At 45.0% G+C, this 23526-nt stretch overlaps 1 protein-coding gene across 1 annotated transcript in view; it reads right to left on the bottom strand.

Annotated features, from left to right (window-relative positions):
• Positions 1-23526, bottom strand: part of LOC144133908 (uncharacterized) — a 46524-nt gene that overhangs the window by 17361 nt on the left and 5637 nt on the right. The window contains exons 2-4 of the mRNA XM_077666965.1: positions 23136-23251; positions 22407-22520; positions 8155-8517 (exon numbers count right to left, since the gene is read on the bottom strand). Coding sequence (XP_077523091.1) covers positions 8155-8517; positions 22407-22520; positions 23136-23251 — 593 coding nt within the window. The remainder of the gene's footprint in view (positions 1-8154; positions 8518-22406; positions 22521-23135; positions 23252-23526) is intronic.

Below are 23526 nucleotides of genomic sequence, written 5' to 3' on the forward strand. Positions count from 1 at the left end.
GAAGTCGACGAAGCTCCGCCATTTCTTTCTTTAGTCTGGCGTTTTCCTCGTCACGCGCCTTAAGCCCTTTGTGGAATTGTTCTATAAGTTCCTTCTCCCGAGCGCTCATCTGTTGGGAGGCCGGATTTGGCCAGCTCACCTTTTTGTTGGTTCGGCTGCTGCTTCTGCCTCGGTCTGAACTTGTGCTCTTCTCTCCATCAGCCGCCCGACTCAGCGGCGGGAAGGAACTGGATCTATCTCTGCCCTGGTTCCATGTTTGGTTCCTCGCCCGGCTCGAAGATCGGTGCCTGGATCTCTGGTGATGCTCCACGTGATGTTGGGCCGCACCTTCCACGTGATGCTGGGCCGCACCCTCGTTAAGCCTATGTGGTTGTGGTCTCCGGACCACGAGGCGGTGCTTGCAATTCCGGCTCCCGGTGTGGTGTGCCCCATGGCACACGATGCAGTCTGGTTTACATGTGAGTGGCTCCCCATCAGGAGGTGTAGGATGGTTCTTGCCACATCGGTGGCACAGGTTGGCTTTGGGTCTGTAGCAGACGTCGGCTCTATGTCCGACTCTCCTGCAGTTGTAGCAGGTTTTGACTTGTTCCCGGTAAGGGTGCACATGGAATACGGATCCCAAATAGTAGATCTGGCTCGGAACTTAGTTCTCTTGGAATGTTATCTGTATCGTTTTTGAACGACACAGCTGACGAGCGTCGAGGATCACGACACCCGGTTTGCGATTAATGAAGCCTTGTCGGACTTCCTCCGGCGAGCTTCCGTCGTAGGCTTGATAAATGACACCTCTGACTGAGTCGTCTGGCGCTGCTACATACGTCGCCACTTCATAGGGGTGATCTCCAAGCTGGAACGCTTTGACTTCGGAGTACATTGCAGCTCGCTGGCGTGGCGGGGTGCTTAGAGTGAGCGTGTTGTTATTAGAATTAACACGCATGGTGTGTTCAGTTAGTGCGGCCTGAAGAGGAACCTTGGCTGCCGCGCACATGGCGAGTTCGAGTTGGCGTGGCGCAAAGTCGTTTAAGTTCCAGCCTCGCGGACGGCAGACTTTGGAAGTTGCGGTAGCGACACTCGCCTTTTGATAGCGGGCGGCCTCCGTTTCTTCTTGGCAGGAACGCCGGAGTCATCGTTGGCGGCGTCTTGCTGCAGGCGCCGGTCGCGGTCTTGTAGGCGAAGAACGGTTTCCCATTCTCCGGACGCCAGCTCCGCGGGCGAAATGTCATCCCCCACGACGGTGTAGTTAATAGTTGAGGTCGTGTGAGCGGGCCGGCTGGCTCAAACAAGCGAGCGCAGGGCCCAGGGCCCTGAGGGCACGGCAGCGTGTAGAGAAGTCCGTGAGGCACACAGAAAAGGGCGTTGACTTGCCAGAACTGCTGTTCGCGGGTACGGGGCAATGCTCCGAAGATTTCCCAAAAACGGCAGCTCAGAGAATGCCATAGCTCTAGGTCTTCTGAATTTCACTGCTTCCAATCTCCTGCCATTTATTGAGGTTTGCTGCATGCACGTCTGATGACCCTTCCACGCGCACGGATAGATGATGATGACCGCTCTTTGAAACTACAACGTGAGAGACTGGCAATTTAACACGCGCGAACGCGGGTACGTGACAAAGATGAGGACGTTGATTACAAGTTTTTTTTTATTCGAGATATTTGCCTTTAGGCATAATGAGAAAGAAAGAGAAAGATGGAGTGTAAAAAAGCCCGCTTAAAAAGAGTGCCAAAGTTCTCGATAAAGCGATTATCCAGATGCCATTTGCGAAAGTCGTCTTCAACGTCCCATCGCAGGCCCACCTTCTTGAGGAAGCGTTGCCTCACGGAGGCTGTAGCCGGGCAAGTCCACAGCAAACGTTTTGCGTCACACAGTTCAGGCGCAGCACCACAATGGGGACAGCTGTCAGTCAGTTCGAAGCGTTTCTCACGCCACCGATGACGCAGAGAGGGAGTCAGAGCTCCTCCTGCCGAACCCGGCGCACAGATACCTCCTCCCGAGTGAGACTACGGGACAGAGGGTACGAACACGTGGGAATTAGAGCGCGTGTTCGCTGACGCAAAGGCTGTTTCTCGGAAACATGGGAAAGGAGCAGATCTGGGGAAAGAGAAGACGGTGGCGGGATGTCTGATGCGTAAAGGAGTGCCATTGTATCCACATTTATATTATGCGGATCGTGAGCATGGCTGCGAACCCAGTGCATGCGCACAGGACAGTGGATTGTTTGCAGACTGCAGAGTTGGTGCATGGATTGCGTAATTCCGAATATGCGCCGGACAGCCTTACGCTGCTTAAGGGCGACAAAGGACTCAGTGTAAATGTGAACAATATCGAAAGCGGATACGAGAGGAAGGGAAGCAGTTGCACTGTGTATCGCTTGAGGATCCAAGGCTAGGGGGGTGCAAGTATCCGCGCTATATGTAGAGCGGGATTTAAGATGAGGATGTGAGGGACTGTAGGCTACGGTAACTCCCTCCGGTGCTGTGTCTGATGCATCAATGTATATTATGCACCCTGGAGGTAGATGCGCGGCTGATATCGGCGGAGAAGCAGGAGAGCGATTGTCTGTGAGTTGACAGTATGACCATGGAGAAAGAGTCTCTGCACGATGAAGCTGAAGCGACATCTTACGTGCTCTGTTTGCCTGACGCTGGTCGATATTCAACTTAATGTATTTAGCTGAGCGTACGTGTGCAGAACGAGTATGGGTGTAATACGAGGGAGATAACTAGCGCATAAATTCCCGATTAATTGCTTCAATGGACTCTCATTGTCGACGGGTGAGGCGATGAAATTGAGCCTGGTACACCATCCGCGGCTGGCGAATGGAGCGCACAAGCTGATAGGCAATATCAGAACGCGCTCGGCCAGAGCGCATAGTTATGCGTCGCGTCAGACCGAGAATAGCGTGATCCGATTTAAGGGTCGCATTTAGCCACGAAGCCCGAATCTCAGATGTATGGAGTGGAAGACCGAGAACACGCACACTTTCTACTTCGCAGTGCATACCGGCAGGATATTAAGATTTATCCGAAATGATTGTTAATATGAGGAAGGTGTTTGAACCAAGCGACTTTAAACCGGAGTGGCATTTCCACTTGTTGATGCGCTCAGCCTTACCTCGCGTCTAGTGCTCTGTCTTTTTGCGATGTTTTTCGTGGCGTTTCCTAATAGTTTAAAATATAATTTAGTTAATGTACGTACCATATATTTTCAATGTAATAAATACCATCCTTAGAAAACCTGTGGCGATGGCATAGTTGCCTGAAGCAGCGGCCAGTGGGTTCGAATCTCGCTCCACGAGCTTTGAAGTTTTTATTCACTATTGCCTTCCCCCATTGCGATGCCTGCTTTCCGCTGCGGCTCTTAAGCTGTCGCTTAAAACAAAAAAAATTATTCAGGCCACTTGAAGATCAAACGGATCACTAAAATACAGCATTTGTGCTGGATAATGCATGCTGGTGACTAACTCCTTGAGCCTGGACTGAACAATTTCCATGGCTTTGTCAATGTAGAGAACTCACCAAATCTACCGCTGTAAAAGTCTAAAATGATTCATTGGTACGCAAACTTACATCATATGTTATATCAACCGAAGTAAGCCAGATCACGTCAAGCAAAAGCTTAGAAATTCAGGGTACAGGTTGCAAAACCAGGACTAAAGGTGCTAGCGCACGTTAATTCGTGGTTAATTCCAAGCGAAACCACCAGTGATTTTTTTCTTTCACGTCTACGCATTACCCAAATGGGCTGCCTGTAGCAGTAGTAACCGATAAAGGTCTTTTGTTTCGAGCAGCTGAATTCCAAGATTTTCCTAGATTCCAAGATCGTGTTAAGCACTTGCTCACGCCACCCTATCATCCTCAGTCGAATGGAGCGGCAGAGCATGCGGTGCGAACTGTCAAGAATGCATTACTTAAGCAGCGGCTGGAAGACAACGAAAGAGGCACTTCTAGGTCGCTGCAGCACAGAATTGACAACTTCGGCTTCTGGTTTATTGGTTTATTGGGGTTTAGCGTCCCAAAGCGACTCAGGCTATGAGGGACACCGTAGTGAACTTCGGAAATTTCAACCGCCTAGGGTTCTTTACCGTGCGATGACATCGCACAGTACACGGGCCTCTAGAATTTTGCCTCCATCGAAATTCGACCGCCGTGGCCGGGATCGAACCCGCGTCTTTCGGGTCAGCAGCCGAGCACCATTACTACTGAGCCACCGTGGCGATCAACTTTGTCTTCTCTTACCGGACTACACCTCGTACATTCACCGGAAGAACACCCGCTGAATTATTTCTGCGAAGGAAACTGTTGACTCGTCTATCGTTACTGATACCAAACAGGGCAGAGTCAACGAATGCGAAGGCTGACAAAATTAAAACGTGTGCTGATAAACGCAGAGGTGCGCAGTGAGTGTTTCCTGTTGGTGATCGTGTGTGGTCTCCCTCTGTGCGTGATGGCGTGGTGAAATGGTGGCCTGGAAAAATTACCCGACTGAGGTCACCGTCAACGAACTTGGTGTGTGTGAGACAGAGTGCGGTTTGTGCACGCGGACCACCTGCGAAGATCCTGCATCGCATCAAATGCAAGTCTGAACATTAAACCAGGCGTGAAACTTCGGCATTCATCAAAAGTAGTGCCTCATTAACCCGCATGCATCAGACGTATTGCCTCATTCACCATCCCACTCTACCCGACAACTACAGCGAGCAAGCGGCGAACAAACGATGCCACTACAAAAGAGCACCAGGAAGCGGCGCCCACCTGATCGTTTGACTTATGCCTGTGTTTAGAACTGTAAAGGGCAGGGAGTGTCGTTACGTATCGCGATAAAGGTTATCGCGATGTTTGCTCGTGGCTTGTCGCGTTCGCAAGTATTGCTGCGCATGCGCCGGTAGCTCATGAAATGTATTTAACCTCGTGCGGATGGAATATACGGTTGTTGGTTCGAGGTTGCCAGTGAACACCTCGTATTTAAGCTTCCCGTTCCCTGGCCGACGACTGGTTACAATAGAGCGCACACGTAGTGAGTGTTGTTAATTTCACGAAATATTACGCTGTCATCAAGCGAACAAGTGTATGTTAGAGGATTCGCTACCGTCTAGGTCAATAATATAAATAAGAAATAAAACCGGGCCTAAAACAGATTCCAGCGGCACTGCAGAATGGACGGGGGCTGATGGCGAGGTAGATTGTTGGCAGTTACGAATTGAGAGCGGTTACAAAGGAAATCTACGACGCAGGAAAAAAGACTAAGATCAAGGTTGTTTCTCAACTTCAATAGTAATTTAGGGCATACATTGTCGGAGGCCTTTGCGAAATCGAGAAAGACGCAGTCAGCTATTGAGCGGCGATCAACAAAGACATTATTTTTATGTGAGAATGATGCTAACAGACTTTCGCAAGGCACAAGCTTACAGAAACCGTGCTGTGCGTCTGCAAATAATGAATTAGATTGCAGGAAGTTCGCAATACCTGTCTATTATATGTGTGCTAATACTTTGCATGGAATGCTTTTTAAACACATCGGCTCGTAATTAAGGGGTGAATTCTTATTACCTGATTCAAGGATCGAGACCTCCTTCGCACCGTCCAGTCAGCGGACAGGGCAGGATTGTCAAGGGACTGTAGCGCCAGTTCAAGTGCCAGCGTGTAGATTACAGTGAAATGGGATTGCTTCCAGTGAACGCTCGCAGAGCTGACACCTCGCAGAACTGATGCGTCCGTCAGCTGGCCACTGTCTTCTCTGTCCGCCACTACAGGACTGGGGAAATAACTTAGAAAGGAGCAGTAAACAGTATATTTTAGTACCTTTAAAAATTTCGCATTCTTTAAGTCAATACCTGGACTGGAGTATGGTTTAAAGGAGTCAGCTATCTTCTCAATGCCACAAGTTTAGGTGTAAATGGGATCCATACTTAGGTAGATATTAGTCTTCGCTTGTGGATAAGTGGCGTTAGTACAACGAGCAAAGTTATTAGAGAAGTTGTCTTTCAATACCGCTGGGCATTCTGAATCAGGGATGGATACGCCATTCTCGCTGGGCCGTATTCTGTCGTCGTCTCTCGTTCTAGACGACGTTAGTGCTAACGAGCTGCTTGTAAAGTTTTTTGGGTTTCCGCAAAAAGTACCGAATGTCGCAAAGTACATAGAAACAGTAGTTGGACTGCAAGAAAATGTAAGAGAAAAAAATTAAAATTTGGAAAGCGACTGTTTATGAAGGTCTTTCGCAGGTATTTCTGTCTCCCTCAAAAGCATGCTGAGGGTTGATCGAGAGATTCCAGAGGTCTAATTTTATACCTCGGGCACAACTCTCGGCGCCTGTGCGGTCTAAACTGTAGAATAGCACATTCTCGCCTGTCTCAGGTAAGCAGTCTTTTTTTATTTTTCTGAAAATTTCTTTTGGCCTGATGGCTCAGTGGTTATAGTGCTCGGCTGCTCACCCGAAAGACTCGGGTTCAATCTAGGCCGCGGCGGTCGCATTTTCATGCAGGTAAAATGCTAGACGGCCTCTACTTAGCAATGTCCGTACAGGTTAAGGAGCCCCAGGTGGTAGAAATTATTTAAATCTTCTTTACTATGGCGTCCCTCCTATCCAGAGTTGCATTAGAACGTTAAAACGCATAACACTAATATTTCACCTGCATGGCTGATGTCTACCAGGCATTTGCGAACTGTATTACTCAAGAGAGTGAGTGTTAATAAAAATATGGTAACGAAATAATAAAAAAAGAAGTGTCATAATATAGGACCACTCCTTGGCGTCGCAATAATCAGCATCAGGTGAATTCACGACTGTATTATTTTCATTTGTAGCAATTAGTTGCTGTGAATTGCGCACATATGCAGATAAATGTTTTTTCGATGGAATGCAAATTTAAATCATGGTTTAGGTGCCCTAAGCACACCTGTCTGCGCATTAATGGCCCATAGCGCGGAATTCAAGGTAGTATTAAGGACAATACGTGCTTTCGTTTCCTCCAGATCTATCTTTGCTGTCGAGCAATTAGGAGCAGTTGCATGATTGCTGTTGCATTTCTGCTTTTCGTTGCATGTCTCACCCACTGCTACACGCACGTAGCTTACGGTATCCTTAAGTGATAATTTCCAGGCAATCTGGCAAGAAATCATGAACGCAGGAAGTTGTCACTACTTTTAACATGGCAGACTAAAAGCCGCAATTAGTAATAACGAGACTAGTGGAATTTTTTGTGTGTCATCGCCCCACAAGTCATCTTGAAAGCGAAAAAAAATCTGCAGGTCAAGTTTTAGAGAAGGTTAACTTATTGCATGGATAGATATAGGGTCATTTTAGTGATTTCTTATCTAGGTCTCCGTAAAAGTTGCGGGCAGGTATGTGGCGTAATTCCTTTTTAGGCTTGATATTAAGGTGGCGTAACCTTCATTAATAAAAGAGAATAAAAGTCTTCACATCGAAGCAGAATGCATGTAATAACGCAAGGGAACGTCACTTCGGGCGCGCAATGCAACTAATATGTTTTTCAGGCCGCTGGCTTTCGTGATGAGATTGCCTGCATTAAGAGCACCAAAGTTTGTATGTGATTTCCGGACAATAAGGTTAGGTCTGCCCATGTGAACAGACATGATCAGGTGTCCCTGACCATAAAAGGAATTTGCGATTAAAGTTGCAGAATCCAAAGTGTTTTCACAGGGACGGCTAGCAATATACATGATTCAAGAGCCTGCGATTGTATACAGTGCATGACGTGGCAATGTAATGCTGTAATAAGTACCACATCTTGGGAGTTGCAGCTTATATATTAAGAGGATATCTCATTCAACCTTTGAAGGATTACGCCACCCTGAATAGAGCGTAGATTTTGACAAGTACCGGAATGTTGCAACCGCGTGAAAATGTAAAATAAATTTGGCAATGTAATGCAACGATTTCATACCGTGGACAAGACAAGCCCGCTCATCCCTAGCTGCTGTGTCCATCATAATATTAATCAGTAAAGACTCTTATTATGAACTCTCTCAAAGTTGCATGAGCAACAAAGGAGAGATGATGTAAGGAAAAAGCTGCGCTGATGCATTTTGAAAGCCACCCTGTGCCCTGATACGATCGCACTTCCGGCCACGTGGGTCGGATAAGGCGACAACCGATAATTTTCAACAAACCTACAATCTCGCGACGGCTACATACCAGATGTCACTTGCCTGGGAAAAGATGGTTGTGTGTATCGCACCTGCTGGCCGCTTCGACGTGGCGCTGGAAAAATGAGGACTGCGCGACTGCAGCAGACTCTCCCACAGGCTACCAATGCGTACCGGGAAGCGATGCGGAGTCAAGTCCCGGCTTATTCTCGGAGACGGCGCCAGTTGGCCTTCCCTGAAAGCCACCGGCGCAGCTCTCCCAGCGTAATTGACCGTCTCGAGAAGATCCGAGGACCAGCGGAGTTCAGTCAGCGTGTTTTGGCATCGGCACTCATCTATAAAGGAGAAGCGGACACCGCGTATCCTTCTGCGTAGCCTTGCCCGTGCATTGGTGAGAGAAACGTGCGAGCACCTGCAAACCGAAGGAACGTGACTCGTTTAGCTTCCTGTGTCTGTCCGACCTAGATGGTATTCCCCTCTCAAGCTTAACACCTGATCGGGGCGTGCTCCCTGGGAAGAGAGTGCGTGATCTGCCACGGTGAACTTGGTCACGTCTTTCTCGGCAGATTCGGCCTCCATCTAGGGCTTTCCGGGAATAAAAACCTGATAAAGCTAGGCGCACAGTACGGCCGAGGAGCTACATCTCATCGAGAGATCGCTCTTGCGCGAGAGCTTCCTCGCATCGAGGTTCTTTCACTTAGAAGCACTCTCAGTTCCTGTATAGGTAAATAATGTAAATACAACATTTGTCCGCAAAGTTCAGAGACTGAGTTCATTAAAAAAATGGGTTGAACATGAAAAAAATTTGTGCAGCACCCCTTCGAAACAGTCTCGCTTGTAGTTTATACACAACTTCCAACGCATCTTGGGGTCATGGAAACAGTTGGAAAGCGCTTCTTTTGTTATGGCTGTCAGCTTCTTTGTCGTGTCGTCTTGTACGGCCTCCACGCTCCCCATCCAGCGACCTTTTAGGGCTCTCTTCACACGAGGAACCAGGAAAAAATCTCACGGGGAGAGGTCAGGCCGGTATGGCGATTGTGGAAATAGAGTAATGTTGAGCTTGGCGAAAAATGTTCTCACGCTGAGAACAGTGTGCTGCTTTGCGTTATAGTGGAAAAGGCCGCATTGTCCAGATGCCCATAAGTAAGGGTGACGACGTCGCAGTGCATCACACATGTGTTGGAGCACGCGGATATAAAACTCCCAATTCAACGTCTGTCCTTGTGGGACGAAATCGGGGTGTATGACACCTCTGGCTTGGAGAAAGCTATCAGCATTGCCTTTGTTTTTGTCTTCTGTCGCCGCACCTTTCTCTGAGCCGGAAAGCTTGTGGACACCATTCGGCGCTCTGCCTCTTTGTTTGAGGATCGTGTTAAAAACACCATGTTTCGTCTTCAGCAATGATGCTGTCGACGAATGAAGCATCCTTCTCTGCCTCGAAGAGCAAAACAGCGCTCACTAATTCCTGCGTGTCCTTCCGGTCATGTGTAAGGGAGTACGGTGCAAGTCTGGCATTCAGCTTTCGTTTCCCCTATTTCTCACGCAAAACTTGGTGGAAAATTTTCTTACTAATGTCGAGAACATCTGATAGCATGCAGACTGTAATGGTGCTGTCTTGCTGTGTGATTTCCCTTATCCGAACTACGTTGTTTTCATTCCGTGCGGTTGAAGGGCGCCATTGCCTTGTGTCGTCTTCCACCGAGGTTCTCCCCGAAACTAGCCTCTTGTCCACTCGAAAACTCGCGCCCGTGATAATGTCTCGTTGCCGCAAATGTCACTAAAGCGCTCATACCTATGTGTATCTGTCTTGCCAAGCTTCACAGAGAATTTTATGTTTACACGCCGTTCGAGGTGGACGTCCATCTGTCCAAATTCACAAGCAGTAGAATGCGCAGACGACTATTGACAACGTATATTTCTACATGTAGTGCCATGTAGCAATTAACATAAATAACTCAGGTTAGCCCGAAAAACGGCGCTGCTCATACAGCAACGTTTAATTTGGGGAATCATTTCTAGAGACGAAAATAAACCAGTCTCGAAACCGTAAGGACGAAGGTAGTTTTATTATGTTTTTCTTGCCTACCTTCTAACACAGTCGCGATCACCCTCGTCCCATCACCGGTCCGGCCATGCTACCAGAGTTACAAGTGCCCTCTGCCAGGACGCATATCCCCGCAGCTGATCAAAACAGCAGTTGAAGACCTCACCCACAATCAGAAAAAAATACAGCTACAGTATATCTGCCTGTAACATTTCCGGGAAATTTCTACTGTGCTGTCACTGGACAAAATTATGACAGGCGCACTTCACAACACAGTATTCAGAAACTCATTTTCAATCAACATACATAAACTGCAAATAAAAAAAGTGTTCAGACCGTATATTTTTGTTATAATACTGGTGTCCCTTCTATGCAAAGTTAAAAATGTGAATAACTGTGATGAATTTACGCCTTGAAGTCTGTTCAGGTATAATGTCCTCTTGAACAATATTAAGGTAGCGTGAAAAATTATGGCAGTGACTCCTGACGATATGTAGTACGGCAGAAAAGACATGGACGATTGATATGGCGCTGTATAATCTAAGGTGAAATAGAATGAGTGATGTTGAGACCTGATGAAATAAATTAATTCTTAGCTAACACATCGTTGCTTTAGAGAAGAATAAATTGGTATGAAAATAGGCGTGGTTTTCTTATGTTGAACCTTAAGAACTAGGAATCCACGTGAGTAGACTATCGTACTCTTGCTATTATGGCTTTTTGAGCCAGTAGGATTGCCTTTTGATTCTGTTTGGTTCTTGTCCCTCAGACAAGCGGGAAGACGTTAGGACAAAAAAGGTATAGCGCAAAAAGACAGGAATAGAGAAGCGGACAGACAAGCGCCTTTGTCTGCCTGCTCCTTTAGTCCTGATTTATTTTTTGTGCTGTACCTTTCCTGCGAAATGTACCGACTGGCCCAGACTAATGGCTTTTGCAATATGTTATTGGGCGAGTCAAAATTCATTGTAAATTCGTATTCTCACACAAGTTGGAAGTGAGTACATCTGACGGCGCAAGATGCCATTTTGTTCATTTTTTCCAATATGTTCCCAATATGTATGGTCCAACTGAGCAACTACTTTCGTCTGCTTTCGTCTTGGGGGCAATTGCAGTCTTCTGTAAAAATTACGAATGGGATTGATAGTATCTCAAAATAAATAAGGTAATTCCGAATGGACTTTAGATACAAAAATTCTAGGAATTGTTTAGCACGTTCTTGAAGGTCAATTTCTAAGTTACCTTAGACAAGAATGATGAGGCCATCTGCATACAATATTGTTGTACAGGAAGGGGGGCGGAAATAGTAATAATTTAAAGAGTAAATAAAAAGACCACAAAATTCTGCTATGTGGTACTTCAGAGAGAAGGGGCTGGGAGCTTGATATAGTGCGAGTAATGAAAACCATTTATGTGCGATGTTTCTAATGTGCTATAATAAAGACAGGCTGCTTCCTCTAATGCCATAACAATTTATTTTATGTAGGAGTAAATCGCGAGTCCGCAGGTGAAAGGCTTTTGAAAAATCAGATCCATACACAGAGTGTAAGCAGCCTTTCTTCAAATGCACTTTTTATTGCCTTTCTGTTCAATAATCTCATATCTGGGGACCTTTGGTTTCTGACACACCAACCTGACTGCCTAATAAAACTCATTGTTTGGTTATAGCACAATTTTCTTTCCATGTAAATTATTTCTTCCACACCTTTCTATAAAATCAGCAGAATTGAAATATACCTGTAGTTTGCCATATTCCACATAGCTCCACCTTTCTGAGCTACAATCACTTTTTCTATTTGCACATGTTGTAGAAAGATGCCTTATCATACAGGGAAGTTAGAAAGTGTATTAGTATTGGATTTAATATTTCCTATTTTGGCGACCTATTTTTCTATTCTGAAACATGTATCACGAGTACTGTTTGCCTTCTGACACCGCTTTAAAATCCGCAGAACCTTGTTTGGGTCACCCATAACAACGCCCGCTCCCTCTCCTACAAGCATGACCTGATTTCAATGTTCTTTGAATTTTGCTTTTCATTTGACGAAATTTTATTTTCGAAAAATGGTTTCACCGGACAACAGGTGCGCTTGTTTTGTGAAGATATGAGCAGTATATCCAAAACCGATCGAGCACACGTGGTGGTGGAGTAGGGATTTACGTAAAACACCAAAAGACTATTGAAGTATTTGTCTAATTCGCATGTGTCACACCAGATAATGAGGTACTGTACTTACAGAATAAAAAAAAATTGCGCTTGTGTATCGTCATCCCTCCGGTAAACAAAATTGTTTTTTGAGACTTGCTGCAAGAATTGCTAGAGTTTTCGGCTTTATATGACTATTTCCTTACACCATGGTGGTAATTTCAACGTTGGCGTACATGACGACAGCTGTCGTACCCGTGAGCTTGGAAATAAAATTCATACTTCTGGCTTTTCTAAAGCTACATCGACGCCTACTCCTATAACACTAACTAGTAATTGGCTACTAAATCGTTTCATCCTGAATACTTACACTCGTGTTCACTTAGGTGGCATAATAATTTTTGACAACAAGGGCCACAGCCAAATCTTTATCGCTTATTCCAATTCTATTCCCAGCGAAAAAAAAAAAACGTGCCAGTCTAATCTCGTGCTTATCTGCTAAAGCATGGCTGATTTTTCTGGACGTATTATAAATGCTGAAAGGTCTTCTATTTACAGATATACATGCACCTCGGAGGTGCACACTGAATTTTTGCCCTTATTAACTGGCATCTATATTACTTCGTTGCTTTGAAGCCATTCGTGCTGAAAAAAAAAGATCAGAAAACCCTGGCTGAAGCAGGAACATTTAAGCATGATAGCTTAAAAAATGTCGTATTCCAATCGTTCCTGAAATCAAGAGATCCGGCAAAGCTGCCAGCTTGTAAGAGGTTTGGTAATAAATTAAAAGCTGAGTTAAAGAAGTCGAAGAAACCCTATCACAAAACCTGTTGTTTACATCTAAGAAGCGCCCACATAAAGTATGGAACGTTCTTCACCAAGCAATAGAAAGGCGGGACGTGAAAAGTAACCTAATGTAACTGACAGTAAATAATAACGTGCTCTAAAACATTTCTGAGGCCGAAAGCTTCACCGCACACTTCCTGAATATGGTACGGGTAACAAATATTCAGGCTGACCTAGCACTCAAGTGCCAACATCGGGGAACCATATTTTTTTAACGAACAGATCAAATTAGAAATTGCTGAAAATTTACACATAAAAAACAGAAACTCTACCAATATATATTGTCCTCAAACAAAGACCGTAGCAGCCGTAATAGAGATTATTGCCTCGTACCTTGAGCATAAATTTATTCAAATTTTAGAATTCGGTTCATTCCAAAGTAAGAAGAAGATGTCAAAAGTCTACTTCACCTTTAAAGTTGGTTACAAGAACGACACAAATAAAGGCAGGCCCATTCCCGTACTCCCTGTTCTTTTCGAAGGGTTTATAATCACATTTACACGTAATAATTATTTCTTCTCAAAGCACTAACACACCATTAGAATATCAACATGGGATTCGCCAAGGAATGTACACAGAAACTGCATTACCTAAGCAAAAACCGTTGATAGTGAAGTATTTTTAGCATAAAAACTTACTCTGGCCTTATTTATTGATTACATTAAGGTACGTGACTATTTTAACCTTAATTTATTACTTAGCTTTGGTTTTCGCGCAATTTTTGTGCCCTGGAGGTTCCCTGCTTTTACATCTTCCGCCGCAGCTGTGGCGCTGGTGCTGTGGCACCAGTCGAAGTCAGTTGGTAGGATTTTTTTTTGCGTTTTCAGCCATTTCCAGGATATTGCTCAGTCGTTCCTTCAGGGTGGTCGCGATATTGTTTCCGTACACCCAAATTTCGCAGGTTTCTCTCTGTCTGCCAAAGAACTTCATGACGGCCTCATGGCGGTGAAATCAAGGCAACGTTTAGACTTCACGAAGCGAGGCTCAGTGACTGAGCCAGATGGCCTTCTTCTTGAATTCTATTTGCAATCCTGGCATACAGTAGGCCCCATTCTCGGGGACGCGTTAAAAAACCTGCTTCAGTCAGCGCGGTTTTTCTGAATCATTTAGAAGAGGCCGCGTTGTCCATATTCCTAAAGAGTCTCAATTGTCGACACGTCCATCAGATTGCCGCCCTATCACTCCATTAAATTCAGATTATAAAGCATTAGAAAAATTACTCGTTCGTCGCCTGCACCCTCTAATCCCATCCCTTATTTCCTGCCACCGGGTTTGCTCCATACCAGTTCGTCAGATACATAATTCTTGCGTAACCGTAGATATCCTGGAGTATACTAGCTGGACGCGCGCACAGGGTCTTCTGGTTTCCCTTTTTGAGCAGAAGACGTTCGACTGTCTGGAGCATGAGCATGCTGTATTTACGGTACGGTGGATACCTTCACCTCCCCACCTTTTCTTGGACTTTACATATATTAATGACTATATTAATGACTTACCCAATTGCGTGACGTCCAGAATCAGACTATTTGCTGACGATTGTGTGCTTTATCGACGTATAACCTGTAACACTGACAGCCAGCCACTGCAGTCTGATCTTGAAGCGATAAGCACATGGTGTTCTAATTGGTTAATGCCTTTAAATCTTTCCAAAACTAAGCTCATGTCTTTCACTAACAAGCCACGTATTCCTACCGCCTACTTTCTTGATAACAATAGTGTAGAATTCACCACAAGTTACAAGTATCTTGGCATTAACCTACAATCCGACTTATCATGGAATCATCATATTAATCTCACTCTTGCCTCCGCTAACCGTACTTTCGGACTTCTCAAACATAATTTAAAAGAGGCCGCGACACATGTAAAAAAACTAGCGTACACCACATTAATCCGTCCGAAACTCGAATACGCGTCTGCCATTTGGGATCCTCATCAGAATTATATCATCAGTAACATCGAAGCCCTGCAAAACCGTGCTGCGCGATTCATCTTTTCTGATTATTCATGTTACACCAGCATCACCTCATTGAAGACTAAAGCCGAGTTAAATAACTTAGCACTGCGCCGAAAAATTTCCCGTCTGTCACTTTTCCACAAGCTTTATCACCATCCTTCCCTTCATGATGAATTATTCAGCCACCGCCAGTTATCTTTCCACGTCGCGATCATTCTTACAAAGTTAAACGCAATAACTGCCAGTCATTCCATTATGCCTATTCTTTTTTACCACGCACAATAACCGAATGGAACGCTTTGCCATCAGAAATTGCCACTGAATCTGATCTAAATAAATTCCAACATCTTATGCACTCATGTTTCAACAACTAAAAAGGTATTTTTTGAGCGTTCTTTTCTTCCGCCTTGTCTTCTTTTTATTTTATATTTTTTTTGTACTTCAGCGCACCTTTTCCAGTGTTGTATTTTTCTTTTTCTAGCGGTGCTGTTATTTATGCTCAAATTTTGCTGTTATGTGCATTGTTGCGACCCTTTCTGTGAATGCCTATTTATGATTAATATTTTGTGATTTCTATTTTATTTTAGTGCAATATCTTTAACCTTATAACAATGCTTTGTTCTTACTCCCCCCCCCCCCCCCCCCCATGTAATACCCTCAAATGAGGGCCTTTGGGGGTATTTTGAATAAATAAATAAATAAAGATTTACAGGGATATTTCAATCACTCTGTTCCTCGATGGCCGGCAATATACCGCTTTTGGTGTTGGCCGCCGCGTTTGTCATGGTTGTCCGCTCTCCACCTTTTGTTTATCCTTGAATTAGAGCCTTTCTTCTTGGCGGTCAATCGCCACTCCCGTATTGGAAGTCTGGCTTTGCCAGGCAGCGCGGCGGTATACGTTACCGCTTATGCGGATGGCATCTCTTTATTTAGCTGATGAACGTAGCCTCTTTGCAGCTTTCAATATTTTCATGAGTACACTTCCTTATCTGGGGCTTTTCTTAATTACTGACTCGTTGCTTTTTTGTAGAATCTCCCAAAACTCATTTAGCATCTGCGATACCTATGCAGTGGTGCAGATGCGCATTTTAGGCGTGACCTACGATTATGATGAATTAAAGCTTGGTCTGTGATCTTCAGTCGTGGGGGTATTAGAGCTCGTGTGCGAACAGCGCAGGCATTTGACCTGCCTCTCCTCGAGAGGCGCCAGCTGGTTCAGTAAGTCACGCTGGGTGTCTTCTGGTACCACAGTTACATGGTAAAACCGCCACTCCGTTTCATAAGGCGTGTGCAGGCTATAGTTTTTTTCCTCTTTTTTCGCCATGCGGAACCGAACTTGCAGCACGTGCTGTTCTTGGACAACCACGGGGCAAGGGAGGTTTTGCGTTCTCAAATATTTCCGTCGCGTCCTCGCTGTTAGCTTTGAAAATTATATCGCGTATACTGCCTGGGTAGACTCTCAGGCGCGAAGCCTGACGCGGTACTCTTCAGGTCTTTCTTTTTGTGCTTTTTGTATCCCGCAGCCTCGGTTAATCATAGACCTCAATCAGAACCGCTTTCTCTGCTTCGTCAGTGGCGTTTTTCAGGCATTTAAGCGCCGTAGCACCACATCTCGCCATCGTTGCAGAATATGTCGTGAACATTTTGGGCTCGCCACTGTTGTCTTTCGTAACGGTGGACCGGCGCTCGCCAGTGCGCCGTGTTCAGTGTGCATGCTCAGAGAAGACGCTCCTCCCAGACCATCGGCGCGATATGGTGTGAAACTTTTTGGGCTGTTCTGTATACTTGTGATCGGTTAGAGCGGAGGGCTGTGTTACGCTGTAGCACCTGTCTGAAATGCCGGTTCCCGGAATCTAATCGGCACGTGCCTTTTCGCGCGCGGTTCATGCGCAATTTCGTGAGTGGGGCATATCGTGCTTCGTCTCCAGCAGCCGCTTTCTTGGCCTGTTAATTGTAGCGGAGATTTTTAGTTTATGGCGCAGTCGTTGCGCCGCGGTCACTGGTTGCTTTCGACGTCGAGCTGTGTGGCCAATACTAGGCCGTCTTCTAAGGGCGCTGATGGGTTTCTTTTCGAAGGAACTCTTTCTTTGGGAAGAAGGAAGTGTTCCGACAATTCCGTTAATTTCTCTTACCTATCGGCTTGATCTTGTATTTAGGCCAAAGTTTCGCTAAGAATTTTTTTCTGTGCTATCATTTCCGCTCAGCTGTTCTGTCAATAGGTACGCTATCCTGTATATTTTACATTACACATGAGCGATTCCTGTTAGTTTCTCGAAGATACTTATGGTGCCTCTTTAGTTTGGTCACCTTAGATGCTTAGCGTTATGCCTACTTCTGTACGTCATTTTATCCGGTAACCGTGACATGTGTACTTATGTAAATTATTTTTTTTTCTAAACACGATTAGGACCGCTTCTTGCACGAGGTGCAACATAGGCTCATTGTGGGCAACCCACATACCCCATTTTCCTCCCGAGCTTACAAATAAAATTCCGATCGGCTGCTTAGGTTAGGCTGATATCAAAAAAAATTAGTGCATGGTATTATGCTTTGAGGGTACAAAGAGGCGTTTGGTGCTGGGTGTGCCCCTAAAGCATCGACATCGGCCCCTGTGGGGACCATGTGGGCAGGCCTAAATTGAACTTGCCCCTTCAGAACTACCATCGGTCCCATGTCGATATTGGAGGGGCCAACTAAGATGAAAACCTCACGTTCATCCTCAGGGGCTGCCCAAATCTCACCAAAATAGGACCAATGGGAGAGCTGAGTGGGCTAAACACATCAGGCAATGCGGGCCAAACGAGGTCAGCCCGACACCGGCTGCATGCATTGGTAGCATGTTCGACGCATCGGAACGTATGTGGGCAGAGCACTGAAGGCAGAATGGGGCCCGCGTTGTACCACCGGGGCTCACATTGTACCACCGGGGCTCGCATGGGCAACCCACATTCCATGTACAGGGGCACTCACTTCATCGCTCACTTTGTCCTACATGGATAGGTATAATGATGTTATTCGATAGCATTCAGGCTATCAAAATTTAGCAATTTCCTCGTTAATGAAGTACGGTAACATCCAAATTTAACTATAAATAATTAATGCGGCAGCATTAAAGCTGTCCAAATTTGAATTTATTGGTTAATAAAGTGTCATTAACATCCAAAATTAACTACAATCCTCTTTAAAGAGATAGCTTTTTAGCTGTTTGGCGTTCTCTATAGCGAAATTCAGCGATAGAATAAAAGTTGTGGCGCCATAAGGTCACGTGACACCGAGCAACCAAGTACATGATGGCGCCAAATTTGAAAACATGTCGCCACCGGGGGGCGAACGTAGTACGGGCTGTCTGAGTGTCAGGCGGGCGAAAGACTTAATAAATGAATTAAATAAAACACTTCATGGCTGCCAGCGTATTTCGAATCCGCAGCAGAGTGAACAGATCAGCTTCGGTGGGCATTGCAAATGACCACTACGCCATTGCCACATATCCCGCGTGTTTAACTGTCAGTTTTTTATGGGCTGTGGGTATGCCATGGAATGCTCTAAGCAATGTGAACTGCACAATGGGAAACCTTACCACTGTATCTCACGAGAATTCGGTTCACAGCTCGCAGGAGGAGAAAAGACGCCAACAGCCTTACGACAAGACTGATAGCCGTAAGCCTGAAGTCGGCTCCCGCACCCCTGTCTCACTCTTCTGAACACTGCGCTCTTTCTTTAATGCGCAACATGCACGTAAAGACGCACAGCTAACCAACGCAGTGTTACCGGTAAGAAGTTTCGTAACAGGCTGCATAACGTGAAAGTCGTTCTGCAAATAAAATAGGTGGCCGCGGATGATTGTAGATGACGTTGCCTGGAAACCACTGGCAGGGGCCTTTGTTCAGCAGCAAACAACAGCCAGGCTAGTGATGATGATAATGAAGATAATTAGATGTACTTACCTGTGCATTTCTCAGGATTTTCAGTTCGTAGAACCGCTTTTCTTTCTTTGTTAAATGTACGCTTGGTAAATTAGCTATTTGCTTTAAGGTCAGCCCATACCGAGAGGTCATCCTGTTCAGATTGCTGACAGAATTCTATGCAATGTGCGACAGAAAATGCGTTATATTTCTGCCTGTTACCAGTGGAACCGAAGGAGCCAGCAGTTCCACTCTAAAATTCCGGATCAGGGCAAGCAAATGATTATGAGACTCAAGGCGAGAATCATGAATTTAAAAACACGTTAAAAACAATGTTCTGAACTGCTGCTGGACAACCAGAGGTAACAAAAGTAATTCGTGGCCTCGGTCGAGTGGTCATCAGCCTAGTCTACCTTCTATAAGTGAACGCGTCACTAATACCAGGAAGCATCATGCTTGTCTTGTTCACAGCCAAAAAAGGATGAAAGGTTTTGTATACCAGGTTGATGAATAGACACTTCCCTCCCGATTGATGTAATTTATTTATTTTTTATTACTGGCAGAGCTTCAAGAAAATCCGTAATGTGATAGGCCATGTTAAATATTATGGCATTATAATGGGTCTGTCTGCGAATGAAGTAGGGGCAATTTCCTTATGTTATTTAGGATTTCTATACAATAAATGCTGTAATGCTTTTAAAACTCTCATTGTTTCCTATATAAACTTGATGCATGCATAGACTTATGAGAAGCAGTTGGTTTTCGGCGTTTCAGAACACGTTATATATTCCAAGCTACATTGTATTTAGAAATGTAGTGTGACAGGCTATTTTTGAGGTCAACGGTTATTACTCCTCTGGTATTATTGATGAAACTGTGAAATTTGCTGTTAAAGTTTAGGAAGAGAACAAAGAAAATAACAGCGTGCATTGTAAAAAGTGCGGAAAACGGTGAGATAGGCGCAGTAAATTTCCGAACGAGAAGTAACATGTAAGAATTAATAGTCAGAAGTAATAATAGTAGCCAGAAGAAAGAAACCGCAGCTTGTTAGATGGTTTCTAACACTAATATCCAGAGTACGTGGCATCTGGTCGCGATGAATGCTGTGAAATGCGAATTGATTTATTATAATGGATGCTGTAGCCTGGCATCGCAGCGGTGGCCCTGTGGTTGGTTATGAACACACCCCGTTTTCGGGAGGTGCTTGACTTATGTGTCGAAGCTCTATGTTTATTTCGTACCGGTGTGTCTCCGAACAAACAGTTTAACTTGTTGGTTCAGGACCCGTATGTGGCAGCTGCATTTTCACAATTGCGGTGCGTGGATGGCACCACCCCACCGAGCATTCTCGTCTTACTATTACATTTGAGCGAGAATAATGGGAGCACATCCGGACTGTCTTCAATCATGAGAGGTAATCTTTGTTGTGCTCTCCCGAATAGTCGCGAAGTAATGTGCAAACCCCACCAGTGACAGCACCTGTCGCGCAGGACTCTGGCGTAACGCTTAACCGATTCACCATTGCGCGAGGAGCGGTATGAGGACTACCAGGGTTATATGAATGTAAAGTTGAGAATGCCCTCACGCAGATGGTTGGTACGTGCTGCATAAGTGGCAGCTAATAGGGGAGGAGCGCGGTCTGCGATAGGGCGGCGAATGCCTTCACTAAGAGCCACGCACAGGTAGAATTGCCACCTGCATGACATCGGGGTACTTGACGCCGCAGCACACGGCGACTGCGCTTGCAAAGTGAGCGAGCGGGCTTTCGCTTTCTGATAGGTAAGCTGTCTCAGGTGTCTCTGCCGTAATTATTTAGCAAGGAGGTATGAACAGCTAACCATGTAAAAATGTCCTAAAACAGTGCGTGGAGAGCTTACTCACTAATATTAAGTAAAGCGCAACGCAAAAAAAAAACCGCCGGGTGCCTTAACTACATTGGTATAGAAGAAAATGCGAGAGCGTTTGGAAGTTTCGCAAAATTCTGAATGAATGAATGAATGAATGAATGATATATTTTATTAACTCTATCAAGGTTACATCAGCAACAAAAAAGAGAGCACGCAATGCAAAATGCTGCGTTGTTGCAGCTTGAGAGCCACCCTGCTCCCTATGCCCGGGTGTATAGCCCAGCCGCTAATCACAACAGTGGAAGAGCGCACTCACATACACAAAAACTACAGTCACAAAGTGTCTACATCTGACATTTGCATGAAGTCACGCCTCTAATATGACTGGACGGTATTTGACAAAAACTACTCCACGAAAAATTTAAAATCACCCGAGATACAATGCAACTAAAATAAAGGTACGCGAAGCTATTATATAAATATATGTTCTGATCACGAACTATCTACAGTCAGACATGGGATTAAGTGACCAATTTATGCCATGAAGTCTCTTGAAGTATAATGTTGTTCTTTTGCAGAATATTGAGGTAATGTGATAAACTATGTGTCAGTGTCTGCTTACCGTAAGTGGTGCGGCAGAAAGGTACACACCATGACATTTAGTTCTGTGTATTGCAGGATGGAATCGAACGAGTCAGGTTGACCCTTGATAAAGGAACTCATTATAGTGGAAACAGCGTTTTTGTACATTGAGGTTAACTTTAACGGAAATAACTCTGTGATTGTCATGATACTAAACCTTGCAAAGTAGGGACCCGTATGAGTACACCACAGTACATTAGCTATTATTCTAATCGCTCGTTTTTGAGCAATTAGAATTTGCATTTGGTTTTGCTTGGGTGTTTTCCCCCAGACTATGACACAATAAGTTTTATGTGGCAATATAAATGCATTGTAAAGTAATATTTTAACTTTAGGGAGAAGTGTGTGCCTCTGGCGACATAGGATGCCATTAATCCTGTATATTTTAGCGCACATATTCTCAATATGTGTATCCCAATTAAGAGACTGGGTCAAAACAACGCCAAGAAATTTCTCAGCTGGCACGACCTCAATTTTTTTATTTGCTAACCAAAGGTCGAGATTTGCACGCACCATTCTGTTTTTAGCTCGGTATCCCATTGCTTTCGTCTTGGTAATGTACACTTTTAGGTAATTCTTAAAGGACCATGGACGCAGGACTTTTAAGAACTGATTAACGAGTGCTAGTAGGTCAGTTTCTATAATACCTGAGGCAAGCATTGTAGGGTCGTCTGCATACGCTGTTATGTGTACAGGAAGAGGAGCAGAAAATATATTATTAATGTAATGGTTAATAAATAGCGCCCCAAGAATGTTGCCTTAAATAACACCAGAATTCAAATGGTACGCACGTTCATTTACAACACTTCAGGAGATATATTCGTCGCCTTAGTGTTCTTTTTTTGCAAAGTTCCTTCCAAAACATTTCGCAGAAAAGCGACATTTGTGACAGGGAGCAGCAAAGACCTTATGCAGCGAAGTACATAGGGATGGTGCTAGGACCATCGTTGATGTCTTGGCTTTGAGAAGATGAAGACTGGTGGCGAACTGTGACCCGGGCTTCAGCTACGGTGCGCAACATGCGGCGGTGCTGATTCCTGCAAAGAATGGGGGAATACCAGGACAATTAAAGAAAGCCAAAGATTCACACCAAATTTGGAACACCATCAATGAAATTCGTTGACGCGTAAAGCAAGCTTAGACAGCTTCACATGGAAACCAGACGAGCCCAAGAAAATTTGGGGCAGAATTTATTATACACACGAGAGTAGTGAATATATAGACTTAAATGAAAATATAGGAACTGTCTTTAAAAGACATAAAATCATCAATTTTTTTCAATTAACCGTAAGTATGTAACGCAGAGAAAGTATCGGAATCGCTTCTTCAGTTTCTGCACTATCTTCTATGGCAAGCTGAGTCGCGGGCATAGATAGGCCGTCAGCAATATTGGTCAGAAGACCGCTGTTCAGTAGCCTGTATAATCTGCGACTGAAGGTCTCCGTTAAAGGTCATACAGTACCTATGGAGACAAATTGGGCTGTTGCTAGCTGAAGCATCTTAAAGCGCCCAGAAAAACTGGAGGGGACGCGAAGCTCCGCCCTAAAGCTATGACGCGGTAGCGTAATGTGTTAATTCTCATATAAGAAGACGGTCATTCTTTAAGTTACATTCATAGATCCTTGGGAGTCATAATATCACTCCTGGCGCACTGGTGCAGCGGTGAGGCGATGCGCCACAGCATTATAAGGTAGGTGCTCTCAGTGGTGGGCCTTGAGTGGTTCAGGTTGTCCCTGCCTAGCAACAAAATCATCACCTTAACCTCCACCTGCAACAGTGGGCAGTTTGCTCACCATACGGTGGCCAGGTTGTGATGACGCCGCAATGTTACCTGACATAGGGTGCCCACCTGCCTCCTAGTTTGCTCTCTGGAGACAGCCTGCTATTGCCATGGCCATGATTTTTTACTTACAATGCCGTTGTCGAAATGCCTACTTATGAGTTATTGGCGAACAGGGCCTTTAATACTGTCGCGTTAATAGAGATTCACTGGATGTCAAGTCATTTTGGCATAGCAGCAAATGAACACGCTAATGCAGAAGC

Source organism: Amblyomma americanum, chromosome 5 (genome assembly GCF_052857255.1).
Source record: "Amblyomma americanum isolate KBUSLIRL-KWMA chromosome 5, ASM5285725v1, whole genome shotgun sequence".
NCBI classification, from domain to species: domain Eukaryota; kingdom Metazoa; phylum Arthropoda; class Arachnida; order Ixodida; family Ixodidae; genus Amblyomma; species Amblyomma americanum.